The 16403-nt window shown below is 41.0% G+C and overlaps 1 protein-coding gene across 6 annotated transcripts in view; it reads left to right on the forward strand.

Moving 5' to 3' along the window:
• Positions 1 to 16403, forward strand: part of bcas3 (BCAS3 microtubule associated cell migration factor) — a 386651-nt gene that overhangs the window by 108272 nt on the left and 261976 nt on the right. For all 6 annotated transcript variants that reach the window (XM_081614862.1, XM_081614859.1, XM_081614863.1 and 3 more), the window contains 3 exons: positions 6321 to 6445; positions 6713 to 6878; positions 6968 to 7065. In XM_081614862.1, coding sequence (XP_081470988.1) covers positions 6321 to 6445; positions 6713 to 6878; positions 6968 to 7065 — 389 coding nt within the window. The remainder of the gene's footprint in view (positions 1 to 6320; positions 6446 to 6712; positions 6879 to 6967; positions 7066 to 16403) is intronic.

The following is a 16403-nucleotide window of genomic DNA, read 5'->3' on the forward strand; positions in this document are numbered from 1 at the left end:
ATGTATTCTTCCCAGTTCCTACCAAGTTATTATTGTACCAATAAATAAAAATGAAATGAAAACAACAACAACTGTGATTAAAGTAAAAGGTGACAGAGCTCTAGAGTAATGAGTGAGCTCTCCCAGTTTTGAGAGTTGGATTTTAAAAGCACAGGAACATCATCTTTTTTCTTTCTTTCTTTCTTTGGGATGAGCTGAAGCTAAGTCTCTTGTCAACACTGCCTCGTGAAATCAGATGCTTACAAGCTTTTAAAGGAAGCCCCATTATGACAGAGTCACTTATGGAGAGATGATTGAGTGGTTCAGTGAAGTGAACTTTTCCCTTCCCGGCTCCCTGCTCTCCTGCTCCTCCCTGCTGACTCCATTCACTTTAGAAAATGAATAGCATGTGGTGCCTTCTCTAAGTCTTGGGTTTCTCCTTTTGTTGTGGCCAGTCACTCATACTTTTTAATTGAAACTTTTCTTTTTCTGCCTTCATTCAGTATCTAGCTAATCTGAACCCTCGGACCATATAGATTTTCAAAGCTACACGTCCTCAGCAGTTTGAGTGCCTCTGCTCAAAATAACTACTTTCAGATCAGATTTGAACAAATGAAAAAATATTGTTTTCTGAATAACCTGAATTAACTGTAACAGTACATTGTCCATTTTGTATTCTTCTTGTAAGGCACTCTGGATTTTAGACCCCAAAACAGATGGAAGAAAAAAAAGCATCTTTAAACTTTTAATGGCTGTTTTCCAGTTTTCTCCTCTATATTTCCTAAGCAGTTGTCATTAGTGCAATATGCTCAACAGAGTCTCAAGGCTTCCTTTTTTTCTTCAAGAGCTGTAATAAAATAATTAATGTTGCGTTGAAGGATGTGTCCTCCACATGACTGCTCGCATTCTCTTTTTTCCTTCTTTCTTTGTGCAGTCTCCTTTTCTGATAACTATTAAACAAGCCATACAGCTCCTTTAAAACTGGCTGACTAACTAAGTAAGCTGTGTTATAATTGTTTACTGTGACGACTCTGAAAATAAATGAAGGCTGCCACTGGACATGCAGTTGTGCACCCCCCGCTCCTCCTGAGCGGCGCCTCATGTTAGCTCCGGACATAGTAATGCGAAGGGACTTTGATGGTTGATGTCGCAGATTGAATTATGCCCCTGAGGAAAAGCTATTAGCTCAGTCAAGAGGCCTCATTTGCGAAATTAAAAGTGGAAACGACATGTGAGTAGTCTTTTCAGTGAATTCAAGTTGCAAAGGAAAAAATAATTGATTTGCCTCCCCTTTAAAGTCCATGTTTCAAAAGGAAGGACGAACAGAAAGATTAGCCGTTTGTTTAGAAACATCTGGTTCCCTCTGCACCGAGTTCTCTCGCAGTATAATTTACCGATATTGAGTTCCATTTTTTGTAACTTTGAGCTGTTGGCTTACCCATTACCGCACCAGTGGCGTACTTCATAAACCGTATGTTCCATACGGAGAGGAGAATGAAGCCCTGGAGCTGCACTTTTTAGTCACAAGGGCAGAAACCTCAACACATTCAAGCCACTTCCAGTGAGATCAAGAGCAAACGTATGATTTAAAATGCAGATGAATGCATTTTAGTGGCCACTCTACCCAGATGAGAAAGGAACCAAGCTGTGATCTTTACTCCTGTTGGCAGGCTTGGTGCTAGCTGAGGGCTCTTCAAAGAGGCTATGAAACCACAGTAGGGAGCCAGTGTTATAGCCTGCTTTTGGAGACTTCTAAGTATATACATTGTGTGATTATTTATGTATATACACATTAGATGTGGTTGCAATATTGGTCAGTATATCATGAATTCCTCCAAATACTAAGCTCTGGTACTCCGTACATGTTTTGTATTTATTGGGCTTTCATATAGTCAACCATTTGTCAAGCTGCTTAAGAAGACCTAACTTTAATTTCTGAGTTTACATTGTGAGCATTTACATCTTCTGATCATTTCAAAATATCGTCCAGTCCAAATTCTAAGTCCATATGTGGAATATTCCCCAGTTTCTGACCTCCTGAGCCTTGAACCCGACATGAGCTGATTTGTGTACCATGGGTTATAGAAACCAGCGAACCGCACAGCCTTTGACGGTTTAACATATTTTCCAGAAATAAAAGAAATGGAACAGCTGGTTTTTAGAAAGTGAACTCTGCCAAAAAAATAACTTGGTCCCAAAGTCATGAATATGATGTTTAGTTGCCCTGTTAGAGGAGATTCCTGGTTTTCTTATGCTGATTTCCAATTGTATGTATGTGTATCTATTTCCATTGTAATGTACTGAGTCTCAAATTTTTAAGCTGTTTAGACACATGCCACACATTGACTATTTTTAGTTTTCCTCATACTTCCTTTAGTATTTTACAGCTAGGGAGCGCCTGTCTCGGCCGGTTTACAAAATGTTTTGTCCTCTGGACGCTTTGAAGCAAAACTGGACCTGAGGAAGAGCCTGAAGGAGAGGACATGAACAAAGTAGAGTCAGCCAGAGCAATATCCTGAGTTCAACTTCCTCTCTTTCCCTGTCTTCCTGTTATAGACAAGGCTTACTATGGATATGAGGTTATTCATCCTTCTTCTCTTGGCCCAGCACTAATAAATGAAAGCCTAAATCTTGTATCGTGATCTTTCCTGGGACTACCATCACTACTTCATTTTTCCAGATCCCTCTTTCATACAGCAGGCAAACAAAGGCATCAACTTCCCCTTGTATCCAGGGAGTAATTTATGAGGTGCTGACAGTCTGTAGGGAGGTAGCAGAAAGAGACTTTTACCAGCAACTGCTCTTTCAGCGTCCTGAATTGTGAATGTCCCTTCAACGATTAGACACACTTTCTCCACGTCCTGGGATTATTGTTCACCTTAAGGTTTCATTCCATCTTTTATTAAGTTCTGGCGTTTGTTTACTCGAACCTCACTTCAGAACAAAGGAAACAGCTGTTTGGTTTGAGCACTGTGCAGACACTGAACACACTTGATGTAGTTGAGTATATGCACAAAAAAATTAGTAAATAGTCCCAGAATATCTGATGTTGTGCAATGATGTACCCAAATGTTGTTAAAAAAAAACTAAAAAAAAAAAAAATCAGTATCTAAAGTGGCTTTATTATGTATTTTCCAGGCAACATGACAGCGTAGCAAGCAGCACAACATTTGAGAAATGGAGAGAGAAAAAGAGAGTGAGGGAGTCGACTCCTCACTTTTTTTCCCTTTTGCTGCTCAGTTCTCACTTTCAGTGTAACTCCTCTGCTCACAGTAGCATTTTGTTTTGATTAGCATGGCAGCCTTGTGGCAAATCACGTGTGAGGATATGGGATCCCACACAGGGAAAGGGTTCTCTGTAAGGCTGATGCTCACCTGGAGACTGCATCTCCAAGAAGGAGCTTTGTTGAAATGGGTGGAGTGTTGTGGAAATGGACTGAGTTTTGTGACAGGAATCATTTAGCCACCCCTGAATGTTTGTCATGGGAGATTCAAGGATTCCTCAAACATACATGAATGAACCAAAGCAACACTCCAGGTAGGTTTTTGTTAAGGGACTAACATAACATGGTATAAAGCTAAAAAAAATAGATTTTACCTAATTCAACTTTAAAATTCAGGAAATTTTACCCTACACAGGACTCTACCTTCAATACATCAATGCTTGATGGAGAACCAACACTTCTCTGAAGGAAAGCATAAAAAGCACATTGAATCACAGAAAACTGTAAAACAGCTGAAACACTGAGTGCCTTTAAATCTCAACTTAAAACCGACCTATTTAGAGTTGCTTATGGAACATAAACAACAATTGGGATTTGAATCCCAACCCGGGTTCAAGCACTAGGGAGAAAAGGGGTGTGGGTTGGAGTCCCCCACGTTGTTTGAAAAGGGTGCGGGTTGGAGTCCCCCCATTGTTTGAAAAGGGGTGCTGGTTTAGAGACCCCCCATTGTTGAAAAGGGGTGCAGGTTGGAGTCCCCCCCGTTGTTTGAAAAGGGGTTGTGGGTTGGAGTCCCCCACGTTGTTTGAAAAGGGGTGCGGGTTGGAGTCCCCCGTGTTGTTTGAAAAGGGGTTGTGGGTTGGAGTCCCCCCCCGTTGTTTTAAAAGGGCTGCGGGTTGGAGTCCCCCGCGTTGTTTGAAAAGAGGTGCAGGTTGGAGTCCCAACATTGTTTGAAAAGGGGTGCGGGTTGGAGTCCCCCGTATTGTTTGAAAAGAGGTGCAGGTTGGAGTCCCTCCTGTTGTTTTAAAAGGGTTGTGGGTTGGAGTCCCCCCGGGTTTGTTCTAAGGCCACACAGTAATACCAGATCTTGCTACTGTAGTTTGATTGCAACCATATGGGCGTCCCGTTGAAAATACACTTTTTCTGAATCAGTCCTGACATGCTAAATAGTCAAATAGCTTCCTAATAAATTTGTCCCAAAATAAAACTAGCCACGCAGCTTGGAAATGTTTGTGAGGTGCGGGGCCTTCAGTAATAACCAGAGCGGGTTGGAGTCCAGACTCCTCACTTTTTTTCCCTTTTGCTGCTGTAGGTCTTGTACTTTCAAGTAGGATCTTCAGGCTAAGATACATGTCTTTACAGCATCTTGTAAAAGCAGATTCTCTCATTTTACAAGTAGCCTTCAAAGCTTTTTGTAAGGGATTATTTTGTGATAGAACACAAAGTACTGCAGGACTGTCAGGGGGTTTTTCATTGTTCATTTTTAACAAAAGAGTGGTATGCATGCTTTCTTCTCCCTGGACTTCTATCCCCAAAGAAAACCCGACACAACAAATTCCCTCAAAAGTCACAGAATTAGTTCACCTGCTCATCATTTATTCTTGGAATAAACCTTTCTCTTTTATTTAGAGAACTAAGAGCATCATTGAGGAAGCAAGAAAAACAGCAGGGAGAAAAACGTGGAGAAGTTTAATGTCACAGAACTTTGTTCAATCCATTTTCAGAAAACAGAAAAAATGTTGGTATACCTGTAGACATCCCATAACTGTCGGACTGGGCAGGGAGAGCAATAAACTGATAAATAGGTAGGAACAGATAAACACAAGGAGGTGCTAGAGCACCTGATGTTTTTCCTCTGGACAAGACAAACACTTCTGAAATCTTGTTGAATTTTATTTTTTTTTGTTCAGTTTATGCGTGGCCCAAGACTGCACATGATTTGAAATATATCATATATATCATATATATCAAGTATATCATATATACACATGATGTCTGCATTTTAAAAAATCTCACACTACTACAGCAGCCAGCAGTCCTTGTGCCTTACAACCTGTCCTTTTTATCCACCTGGGCTCCTGCCTCTAACATGCCACTGGTTAGGAACCATGATAAGTTGGTTGCAGATGTCGCCATCTGAAGTGGGAGAACCAGTTTGGTGTTCTGCTGTTGGACTTGAAAATAGATACGTACATATTCTTCATCTTATCTAACTGAGCAGGAGCTATTCTGTGAGGAAAAATGCCTAGACATTGAAAGGTGGTAGAAACAGAAAATCTTCTCAGCTTTTTTTTTCTCTTCTGCAGTTTTGCTAAAAATGAAAAAGTTATTTTACTCCATGCATGCCAGTCTCTCTTTTTTTCCTTTTCTTTTTTTTTTACAATTTTAATATTTTATTTCCACTTATGTAAATTTACTGTCAGAAAATAGTCATCCAAAAATGTGTCTTAGTTCTTAGAGACTTTTCAGTTTTTCCCTGCTCCTTCCTTTCATAGTAAACTATTATTACTGCGACTCTGCACCTCCCACATGCCAACATGCTTCATTTATTTATTTTTAAATCTCTCTTTTGGCATTGCAGGCCGTCTTTTACATTTGTCCTGTATTTCATGTAGTCATAGGATAAATGCAGATCGTCATTAGGCTGTGGGTTATTCCACCCCTTCTCCATGCTATATTTTTAAAGTTTTGGATATGAAATGAGGCCACAGCATGTTTCATCTGATCAGGATATGGAATCCACATTGACAATCAATAATTTACACCATTTTCCTGTATTCAATCAAAATTCTACAGTAATTAACCATGGTTACTTGAGCCCAGAAAATGATATCTACCATTTAGAGATATCTGTGTTTGATTTGTGGTCATAATCCATTACATTTTAAAGGATTCAAAGGGCCCAATTTGGGATCCCAATGAGAACAGAGTGTAATGCAACAGTTCAGATAATATTGTTCAGTTGAAATTGACTCCATATGACATTTCAGTGTTTTGAAAACAAAATACTTTACTGCAATAAAAAAAATAACAGTAACATTTTTGTTAAACTGTTAGATTCATAAGGAGTTGTATTTCCCTTACCCAGGCTAAACTTTTCAATTCTTTCTTCCTCTTGAAGCAAAGCTAAACCACCCCCCCAGATCTCTCCGAGCAAGTCCAGTGGAGGAGAGTTCTGCGTTGCTGCCATCTTTGCATCGTCCCGCTCCTGGTTCCTCACGAATCCAAACATGAAGAGAGAGAAAGGTATGAATTGAATCAAACCCAGGTTGCACAGGACAGTTTGAGCCTCCATAGACAGAGACTTTTTAAACTACTTTTGAACTTTTGGCGCTTCTTGGTAACTAAGATCCATTAGAATGGTGAGCTCAAATATATGGTTGAATTGAAATTATTGTTTGCAAAGTGCCTTGAGATGGCATTTATTGGGAATTGGTGTTATAGAAATTGACCAGAACGTTTCACATGTCTGTTATGTGTTATTCATGGCTTTGCTTCACAACATTGTCACAGATCAGACCAGGCAGTCGGTTGTGGACTCACTGTACATAATCAGTTGCTATGGTAATGTGGTGGAGCATGTCCTGGAGCCTCGGCCAATTAGCACTGCACAAAAGATTAGCGACGAGACTCCGCTGGAGCTGAGCACCTCTCCCAGAGCATGCTGGAACTTAGCCAGGTAGCAGCTTATTTTTCACTTTCTCTTCCAAAATGTGTTAGAATCTTGTTTCTATGGATTCATGCTGGATTACGCCATTTCTCATGTAGGACTCCGCAGTGGAACGAGTTGCAGCCACCTTTCATTTCCAACCACCCACTGGTGCTGGCCTCGGATCTGGTTCAGTACTATCAGTATCTCCTCGCTGGTAGGTTTCACAGTTGTTTTTTTTTACAAAGACTCCTTCATTGCCAAGTGAATGACTGAAATCCAGTTTTGTTTCATTGTTTTAATATTTATTGCTGTTTTAAGATTCAGAATGCATCCTTTGCAACAACTGTGGTCCTTTTTGGGCAAAATTGAGATACAGTATATATTGCCTTAACAACATCAGCATTTGACTTAGATAACTGTCAGGTTTGTATGTTTGGTTTTGCATTGGTGAATGTAACCTTGTATATGTGTTGTTGAAAGCCAGTTTCCAGTGTGTTCTCGATGCCACATGCTGAGGGGAAACCATTGTAGTTAGACCCTAGTTAGTCACATGAAAGATCAATCAACCATGAATACATCCTGTGGCAATTCCTTCATAATGCCACATTCGAACCAATTAGCTGACACCCTAAATTCCCTCATATTCGGTAACAAGTGCTGAGCAGTGAGGTCTGTGGTTTGCTGTCTTAGAGGTCATGTAGCACGGATGGCCACGCACAGATTCAATCCACCCCCACAGGAATAGGATGGCGTTTTGAGCTCACTCCATAATTATAAGCATTCAAAATGTTTAATTAGTTTTAGTAGGCTCCCCAGGCCATGTTGTAGCTGTACACAAATCTTTCAACTCATACCCATTGAGTACTGCAGTGCTTCAGGTCTTACTGGTAGGATATTTTGTCAAATTAGTGGTAATGGTCTCTCGTAGTGTCAGAGCAATGAGAACGCGTTGGAGTGACGGGCTCGGGCGTCAGCTTTTTCCACCATTGTGTGCCAGCATGAGTATTGAAACTGGCTGCATAATGAGAGAGATTCATTGCATTAACATTTACATCCAATTAACAATAGCCGGATAAAACCACTGTGCCTCTTTACTCCCATGGTCAACCAAGTGTGAAGCAATGTGAGGTCAAGATGTTATAAACATAATTGTTCAACCCCCTACGCATTTCCTGCTCTCTTTCCATTTACCCTTTGGGTCTGCATCCTATACACCACCAACAACCGAGTTTCTCTTGGACTGCCACCTTCCATTTCTGCGCTTTGCACCCAGAAAGAGACTCTCAGCATCCTGTTTCTCAGCATGTGTCCCCTTGCCAGCTCTCTCCTCTGCTGCTCCCTCCAGGGCTTGGCAGCCTAGCTGAGAAGTGATCCAGGAGAAAGAGTCAATTTGACCTTAGGAGGAATTACAGCAGCACCATAAGTTGCTTGTCCAAGTGCCTCTTACTGAGCATACGGATTAGTACGTTGAAAAGAAACAGGAAAGACACTGTTCTAACTTGCAGAACAAATTGTGCTATCTAGGTCAGATTTGCATTGGCCAGCAATCATTACATTATGCTGTATTGTAGGAACAAACAAGAAAACAGGAACATTTTACAGCTAAGAAGCTGGAGTACTGGTGAGTCAAAGTGCCAATAAATCTGCCCTGAACCTAACTGTGCTGAAGACACATATTTTTCAGATTGTCTGTGGAAGGTAAAAGGTTGGCAGCTTCTGATTGACAGGCTGTAGTCTCCAGTCTCATGGCTCTATATTGGATGACCCAGCCTGATTAAAAATGCAGCTTGCAAGAAAAAAGGAATAAGAAGGGAGGAGGAGAGGAAGGCCCAGGGTCAGACCAGACCGGAGCCTGGAGATAAAAGACACCAGTGGCGCCACTTCATGGTCACTATCTCCACCTGTCCATCTGTAGCAGCTACTGGCAGCACTCAGGCCTGCAGAGGATGGCAAGGCACAGCAAATCTTTGAAGAGATAAGGAAACAAGAGAGACACACTGTACACTCAAAAGGAGATGAGATCCAGCATTACAATCTGGCAGGCTTGGTGCAACTTTTTAGTGTTCCAGGAAATTTCTCCTGTTTATTCGTGAGAATCATGTATGCAATTAAAGTCTGCCTTTATGGCAATTAACTTTTTTTTTTTTTAACTTCAGGTGTCTCAACTGAATATTAGGAGATTCTGAATAAGTCATCCTTTGTCCAAGAATGTCCTTCTTTCATACAAACTTTTCTCTAAGGATTATTTTTGTTCATGAATATTTATCCGTCAGTCCACAGCATGTGTTCAGACACCTCTTCCCCTCATGACAAACTTTGCTCCAGAGCAAACAAATCAGTGAATAATTTACCACCTGAGTTTCTGCCTGGCTCCTGATTGTGGCAGAAACAGAGGTTATGCTTTATGGCCACAGGCTTACTTCTCTCGGTCATTTAATGTGCTAATTGTGGAGACTGGCTGACTGGCTGGCTTGCTTGGCAGCTCTCTTAGGACTTTGAGGCCTATGACAGCCCAGCCACATTTGCCTTGTCAATAGATCTAATTGCTCTGAGAAAGGGGCCAGAGTGAAAGCTTTGGAGCATCAGGCGTTTGGTAAAGAGAGACCCTGGCGCCATGACTGGGTCAGTAATCAAAGAGAGACAGAGAAAGGATGGGGTAAGTGCAGTGCTTGGCTGAATGAAGTAACTGTCAGTCAAATACACCTTGAATGATATATAATGACTAAGCTATTCCACTCTGTCACCATGCCAGCACCTGTCTGCCACAAGACTTCTCAAATGAGGAAAGTGAGAAGCAGGACAGGTGGAGCAGTTGAGTGAGCCAAGCCAGACATGTCTGGCAAACAAGTACAGTAAAGATTTGAAGATCGCTCGTGAAAGATAGAAAGTGGAGAAATGGAGAGAGCAGGTAACCGAGACAAGACAGCTCACCTCTGTTCGCTATGCAGCCAGTTATGCAGATCTATCAGGTTGTTAGCTCCTTATCTATCTCTGGAGATCACCCTGTCCGGCCCCGGGCCCCCAGCCCCCAGCCCCCTGTCCCCAGCAGGTTGGGCTACATCAATATCTAGGCAGCCTTTGTTCTTGTTCTGACTCCCTGCTTCACTGCTCCGGTTAACAGGCCACTGGCTACCAGCTTTCAGCCCAGCAAAACACCACTTACTGCACAGTCAATAAAGAGTGTGTCAGAGACATCTCTGTCCCTCGACAGTAGACTGGAGCTCACATTATGCTTTATGTGGGTATAAACATAATCCCAGCATCAAACGACAGGTTTCTACATCACAATGGTTCCCATCAGGAGATGGTTGGCAGTTGTAGAAAATACACTTCAAGCTCGTCTGAGTTTAAACTGTCAGAAGCATTAAGGTGTTTTCAAGTTATTTAGTATTTGTTTTTCTAGTTTACTTTGTAATTGTAGCTTTATTTAGTCTTCTGACAGTGAAAACAAGCATCTGATTGTTGGCTTTGCTACAGCATTAAGAGTCGAGGAATAAGACAGCCTAGACCAGTGTTGGCTTGTTTATCGATTCAAATTTCTGCATTCTTTTGGATTTTGTCCTCTGACTCTTTTTTAATCATGTTAAGTGCAACAATTTGTGAAAATGTTGAAAATCGTTTTAGTTTTTATCATAAGTTGATTCAAAATTGTATTAAAAAACTGAATAATACAGTTAGGGGTGGGCAATGTGGACTTAAAATTTGATCATGATAGCTGTACTATTGTGATAGTGTGATAATAAATGTGGAAATAAAAATGGATTCCTTAATTTTTAGGTGACTGTATGACTGACTCCCATTTGATTTCCAAAATAACTTTTATTGTTTGTTTTGTTTACTACTAAGATGCATAGTACACCACTAGCTCATATGTGTGGCCCTGTGCCGCCTGGGGCTGCAATGCTTCGGCTGTACTCAGTGCGATATGACGGTGAGCAGTGGTGCACACCGCACTGACCAACAGCATCGAGTAGCTGTAACACCTAAAAAAAAAAAATTACATCTGGATTTCTTTGGGCTTAAACATTAAACATGCCAACCTTAAAATGGCCATATTTTCTTCATTTAAAATTTTTTATGTCTTTGACATTATTGGAAGGCTTTAAGTTTCTTAATATATATAGTGATTCTTGAGAATAGGGACAAAATGGGTTTTAATTTTCCCTTTTTTTTTTTGTTATTTCTCAACCTTATGTATGCAAATATGACAAATACTGTTTTGGAAATGTAAAGATGCTAAGGTACAGGCTTCCACTTGCAACATTTTTAATCGACCTGACCCAGAACGTGGTGATCACCATCTGACAAAAATAAATAAAAAATAATTTTTAATGACCCTAGTAGTGATATTTTTACTCATTTTACAGACAAATGCTTCTCAAGAAACAAAATAAATATTATTTAAAACAAAAAACAACAAAAGTCCATCTGACGGAGTTGACACTGCATGATGGAGTTGACATAGAACTGAAGGTGGTGACAAACTAGCGAGTAAAATGAAAAACTTCATACATGTGAAGTAATGCAATTTATGTAAAATACATTAAAATAAATTAATTGCACATTTAAGTGAGATTTGACAACAATTTCACTGAAAGAGTCAGAAAAACTCTGATGGAGTTGACATCTGATGGAGTTGACAAAAAGCCAAACTACCTCAATTTATATGATGTTATTCTGAAGGAGGCCATATTGTAGCTCATCAGGTCCATGAAATCTTTACATTTTACCAAAATTAAGCTTTTATTTCACAAAATTTCATAAAAGTTTTGTAAATTGTCAGTTATGGTGTTGACACATCATGGTTGTGACAAACAACTTAGGAATAAAAAGAAGAAAAAACTAAAGAATAACATAAGCTAACCAGAGCTAACTAGCCTTCTTAGCAAAGGAAGAGAAGGGAAGTGGTCATGGGGTCCTCAGAAGTTCTGGTGCCCCCTGATTTTTTTTTTACATTTTTTTCATTTCTGACGGTGTTGACAAAAACTAGGGACAAATTTCAATGGAGTTGGAAAATATATAAAAATGCTTTTTAATTCAATTTATTGATACCTGGACAAGGGCTTTTACAGGCATCATCCACTGACTACAATGTTTAAAATAAAAAAATATTCAGCAAATACCTGGAAAATATACATTGTTGTGCTCACATGACCCAGGTTAGTTTAGTCATATATTTGAAAAATTATATTTTGTGTATATTTTATTCAAATTTTGTGCTTTATCCATAGGACCTGTTTTGTCCCTATTCTCAAGATTCACTATATATATATATATATATATATATATATATATATATATATATATATATATAGAGCGCTGACTGTATAGCTCAATAGGTAAGTCACCAGTCTTCCACCCGGGAGACCTGGGGAACCAGAGCACCCTGATGAAAAATGGGCTACTGGAACAAGACAGAAATGGACGAGAGGTGAAAACATGGATCTATTGGAATGCTACTACTCAAGTAATCCTAGTCAGAGGGGCTACATGGAGGAATGGTTAGCTCGACATCCCCAGTCAACACTAACTGCCAAACAACTAGTAGCTCAGTGTTCCAACATCCGCAAACGGCAACTGCTGTCACAACTTGAGATTGACGAGGTACGACACAAGTTCTACGGCAAGGGGAAGGAGCCAGGATGCCAGGTCAGAAGGGAGTCAACTACAACTCCCCGCCCAGAGACTGGGTATGTAGCCCTAGTAATGAACGAACCATCTGAGCTGAACGAGGCAGCAACTGACCTGAGAGAGAGAATCATGGCCTGAATGAACACCAGACGACCCCGACGCCAATTACAACGGCCGAGTGAAGTACCATCAGAAAGTCTCATTGAAGATGTGAATGCAGCATTGAGAACGATCCCTACCAACACCATAACAGAAACCAATGAGCTGATATACAACTCAGCATCAGTGATCCTTGAGATGCTTGGTTATAAGCATATTTATACTGGAAAGGCATATGGGAAAGGGAGGCGTCCCACAACAGCAATGAAAAACTGAACAGCACCATGCCTACTGGCTTAAGAAACTCACTGCCCTCCATGAGCGACTGGCAGCTCAACTGAACCAGCTGCTACAAAATGCATCATAGCGGCTAAGATAAGCGGGCACATGGATAAATACATGAGCAAGGCACAGAAGGGCATAGGCATAAATAGCAGAGGAGCCAAACACCAACTCCTTGTAGACCACACAGTCGCCCGAGACTGCAAAACCCGACACACCAACCTGTGTACCGCTTGGATTGATTACAAGAAAGCCTATGAGCCTACCAAGGAGATGCTCTGTCCCCACTGCTGTTCTGCATAGGCCTGAACCCTCTCAGCCAAATCATCAACAAGACTGGCTACGGATACCGACTCAAGAATGGGGCCACGATCAGTCACCTCCTCTACATGGATGACATCAAGCTGTACGCCAAGAGTGAGCGAGACATCGACTCACTGATCCACACCACCAGGATCTACAGCACTGACATTGGGATGTCATTCGGACTAGAGAAGTGTGGTCGGATGGTTACAAAGAGAGGGAAGGTCGCCCACACAGAAGGGGTCTCACTCCCAGAAGGAACAACAGCAGACATAGAGCACATCTACAAGTACCTGGGAATACCACAAGTAAATGGCAACCTCGATGAGGTCACAAGGAAAGGAGCCACAGCCAAATACCTCCAACGAATAAGGGAAGTCCTGAGAAGCCAGCTCAATGGCAAGAACAAGATCCGTGCAATAAACAGCTATGCCTTACCAGTAATCAGATACCCTGCCGGAATAATTAGCTGGCCAATGGAAGAGATGAAGGCCACGGATGTTAAGACTAGGAAGCTACTAACCATGCATGGAGGGTTCCACCCCAAATCCAGCACCCTGAGACTGAACACGAGCCGTAAGGAAGGAGGCAGAGGACTAGTGAGTGTGAGAGCCACTGTCCAGGATGAAACATCCAAGATCCATAAATACATCAAGGACAAAGCCTCAACGGACGATGTGCTCAGCGAATGTCTCAGGCAATGGGGAACAGAAGACAAGGTGCTGGAAGTACCATCATGGGAGGACAAGCCCCTACATGGGATGTACCACCGACAAATAACTGAAGTGGCTGATGTCAGGAAAACCTACCAATGGCTGGAGAAAGCTGGACTCAAGGACAGCACAGAGGCACTCATCCTGGCCGCCCAGGAACAGGCCCTAAACACCAGAGCAATAGAGGCTCAGATCTACCACACCAGACAAGACCCAAGGTGTAGGTTGTGCAAGGAGGCCCCTGAGACAGCCCAGCACATAATAGCAGGGTGCAAGATGCTGGCAGGGAAAGCGTACATGGAACGACATAATCAAGTGGTGGGCATAGTGTACAGGAACATCTGTGCAGAATATGGACTGGAAGCCCCGAGATCAAAGTGGGGAACACCCCCAAAAGTGGTGGAGAATGACCGAGCTAAGATCCTGTGGGACTTCCAGATCCAGACAGACAAGATGGTAATGGCGAACCAACCGGACATTGTGGTGGTGGATAAAGAACAGAGGGAAGCCGTTGTGGTGGATGTAGCAATACCAAGTGACTACAACATCAGGAAAAAGGAGCATGAGAAATTGGAGAAATACCAGGGCCTCAGGGAGGAACTGGAAAAGACCTGGAAGGTGAAGACCACAGTGGTGCCTGTGGTCATCGGGGCCCTCGGGGCAGTCACCCCCAAACTGGAGCAGTGGCTCAAACAGATCCCAGGAACAACATCAGACATCTCAGTCCAGAAATGTGCAGTTCTAGGTACAGCCAAGATACTGCGCAGAACCCTCAAGCTCCCAGGCCTCTGGTAGAGGACCCGAGCTCAGAGGATGAAACAGACCATCCGTGGAGGGTGAGAAGGGAATTTATATATATATATACACGCATACAGAGAATCCAACTGAAGGCAGGGAGTTGCAGCATGCTGACATACACCTCACTGTTGACAAACCTTACTAACCCACCTAGTTGAAACCCGATCCAGCCAGCCCACCAAATGCTTCAGAGCATCAATAATTAATTTGAGAACAGCTATTGGCCTCAGGGGTCACAGAGCAAAGGGAAAGATAGGGATGGTGAAAGTCAGAGAGCCCAAGTAGGAGGATGGAGGTTATCAGGGAATGCGGATTTTGTTTAATAAGTAACAACATAAAAGCTTAGTTCTTCTCTCTTGGTTTTTTTTTTTTAAATCAGCTAGCCTTCTCTGCCATTTTTTCCACTCGCTCTGCCCTATCTTCATGAGAGTGCTTGCTCATCCTCTCATGGACTGAATCTCTATCTCAATATAGAAGTGCATTTGTAAGATTTCCCATTCAAATCAATATTAAAATAAATTGAATAGAAGCAAACTTTTCATTTCAATCATTCTGGTTCTAATTGCTGAGGATTTTCAATCTATTTGCCCTTGAACTTTTTTCTGTCTGCTCTTGCTTTAGCTATAGAAAACATATTAAATGTGGACTATGGTCTATAAACAAGTATAAAACTATTCATGTAATGGCATAATTTTTTTCTGGGCTGTAGATGCCAAACTATTGTCACTAACAATTTCACTTTCAATTATCCTGCAGACAGAAATAAACATTGAGATCAATCAATATAATTAGATACTTAGAAAGATAACATGTCACATATTTAGTTGTTGAGATGATACAATCTTCACAATTCCAAAGCAGTGAAAATGTGGCATGTTCATTTACAAATATAAAAATATATATACAAAATATAATAAAAATTTGGAAAATATGTCACTGATATTATTTGTATTATTGATAAGATTGTGATGAGGACATCAATTATAGTTATATTAATTACATATAGTAATTTAGATATTGTCTTTTCTGCAATGCCCGTACCATGCTATGTGAGCTCTTGCACATCTTTGGCAAGACGGGTCAAAAAAATTATTTGTTTACAGAATTTTCATTTACTTGAACTGTAGTGTTTTATAAAATCTATAAAATTTTTGAGATTGTGGTACTGCACACCGGGATATAGTTGTTACTTTTGTAGTATATTGTATTAATCACTAAAGAAACTTCTGAAGGATGGAATGTGTTAAATGTGATGCCAAATATAGAAAATTCTCTCATAGCGCTAATATAGTTCTGGATATTCTCTGTTTCGTCATCTGTCTTCCTCAAATGTTGTAGTGTTAATAAGTAGCAATGTTTCCCTGTCAAAGGTGCACCTTATAGTACAAAACTAATAACAAAAGCTTGTGAATAGCCAAAAAAAGACAGTATGTTTCAGTAACAAGTTTCCCCCAGAACCTGAAATGGCTCAGATTTGCTCTGTGACCAAGTTGAATTCAAACAGTTTTTTCTATATAAAACATGGGGTGGTGTTTTTAGGATTCAGCTGGTATGTTTGTCAAAAATCACTGTTTTCTTGGAAATTTGTGGTTTTTTTGGGGGGTCTTTTTTTCCATTTCTGCTCTAGTGATTTGTTCCTGGTTTTGCTGTGGTGCATCACAACTAAGGTTCCACTGATTGAAGTATTCTGGTCGATCACCAATTATTGATCTTCAAAAAACCTAAT

The sequence above is a fragment of the Poecilia reticulata genome, chromosome 13 (genome assembly GCF_904066995.2).
Source record: "Poecilia reticulata chromosome 13, P_reticulata-male-v2, whole genome shotgun sequence".
NCBI classification, from domain to species: Eukaryota; Metazoa; Chordata; class Actinopteri; order Cyprinodontiformes; family Poeciliidae; genus Poecilia; species Poecilia reticulata.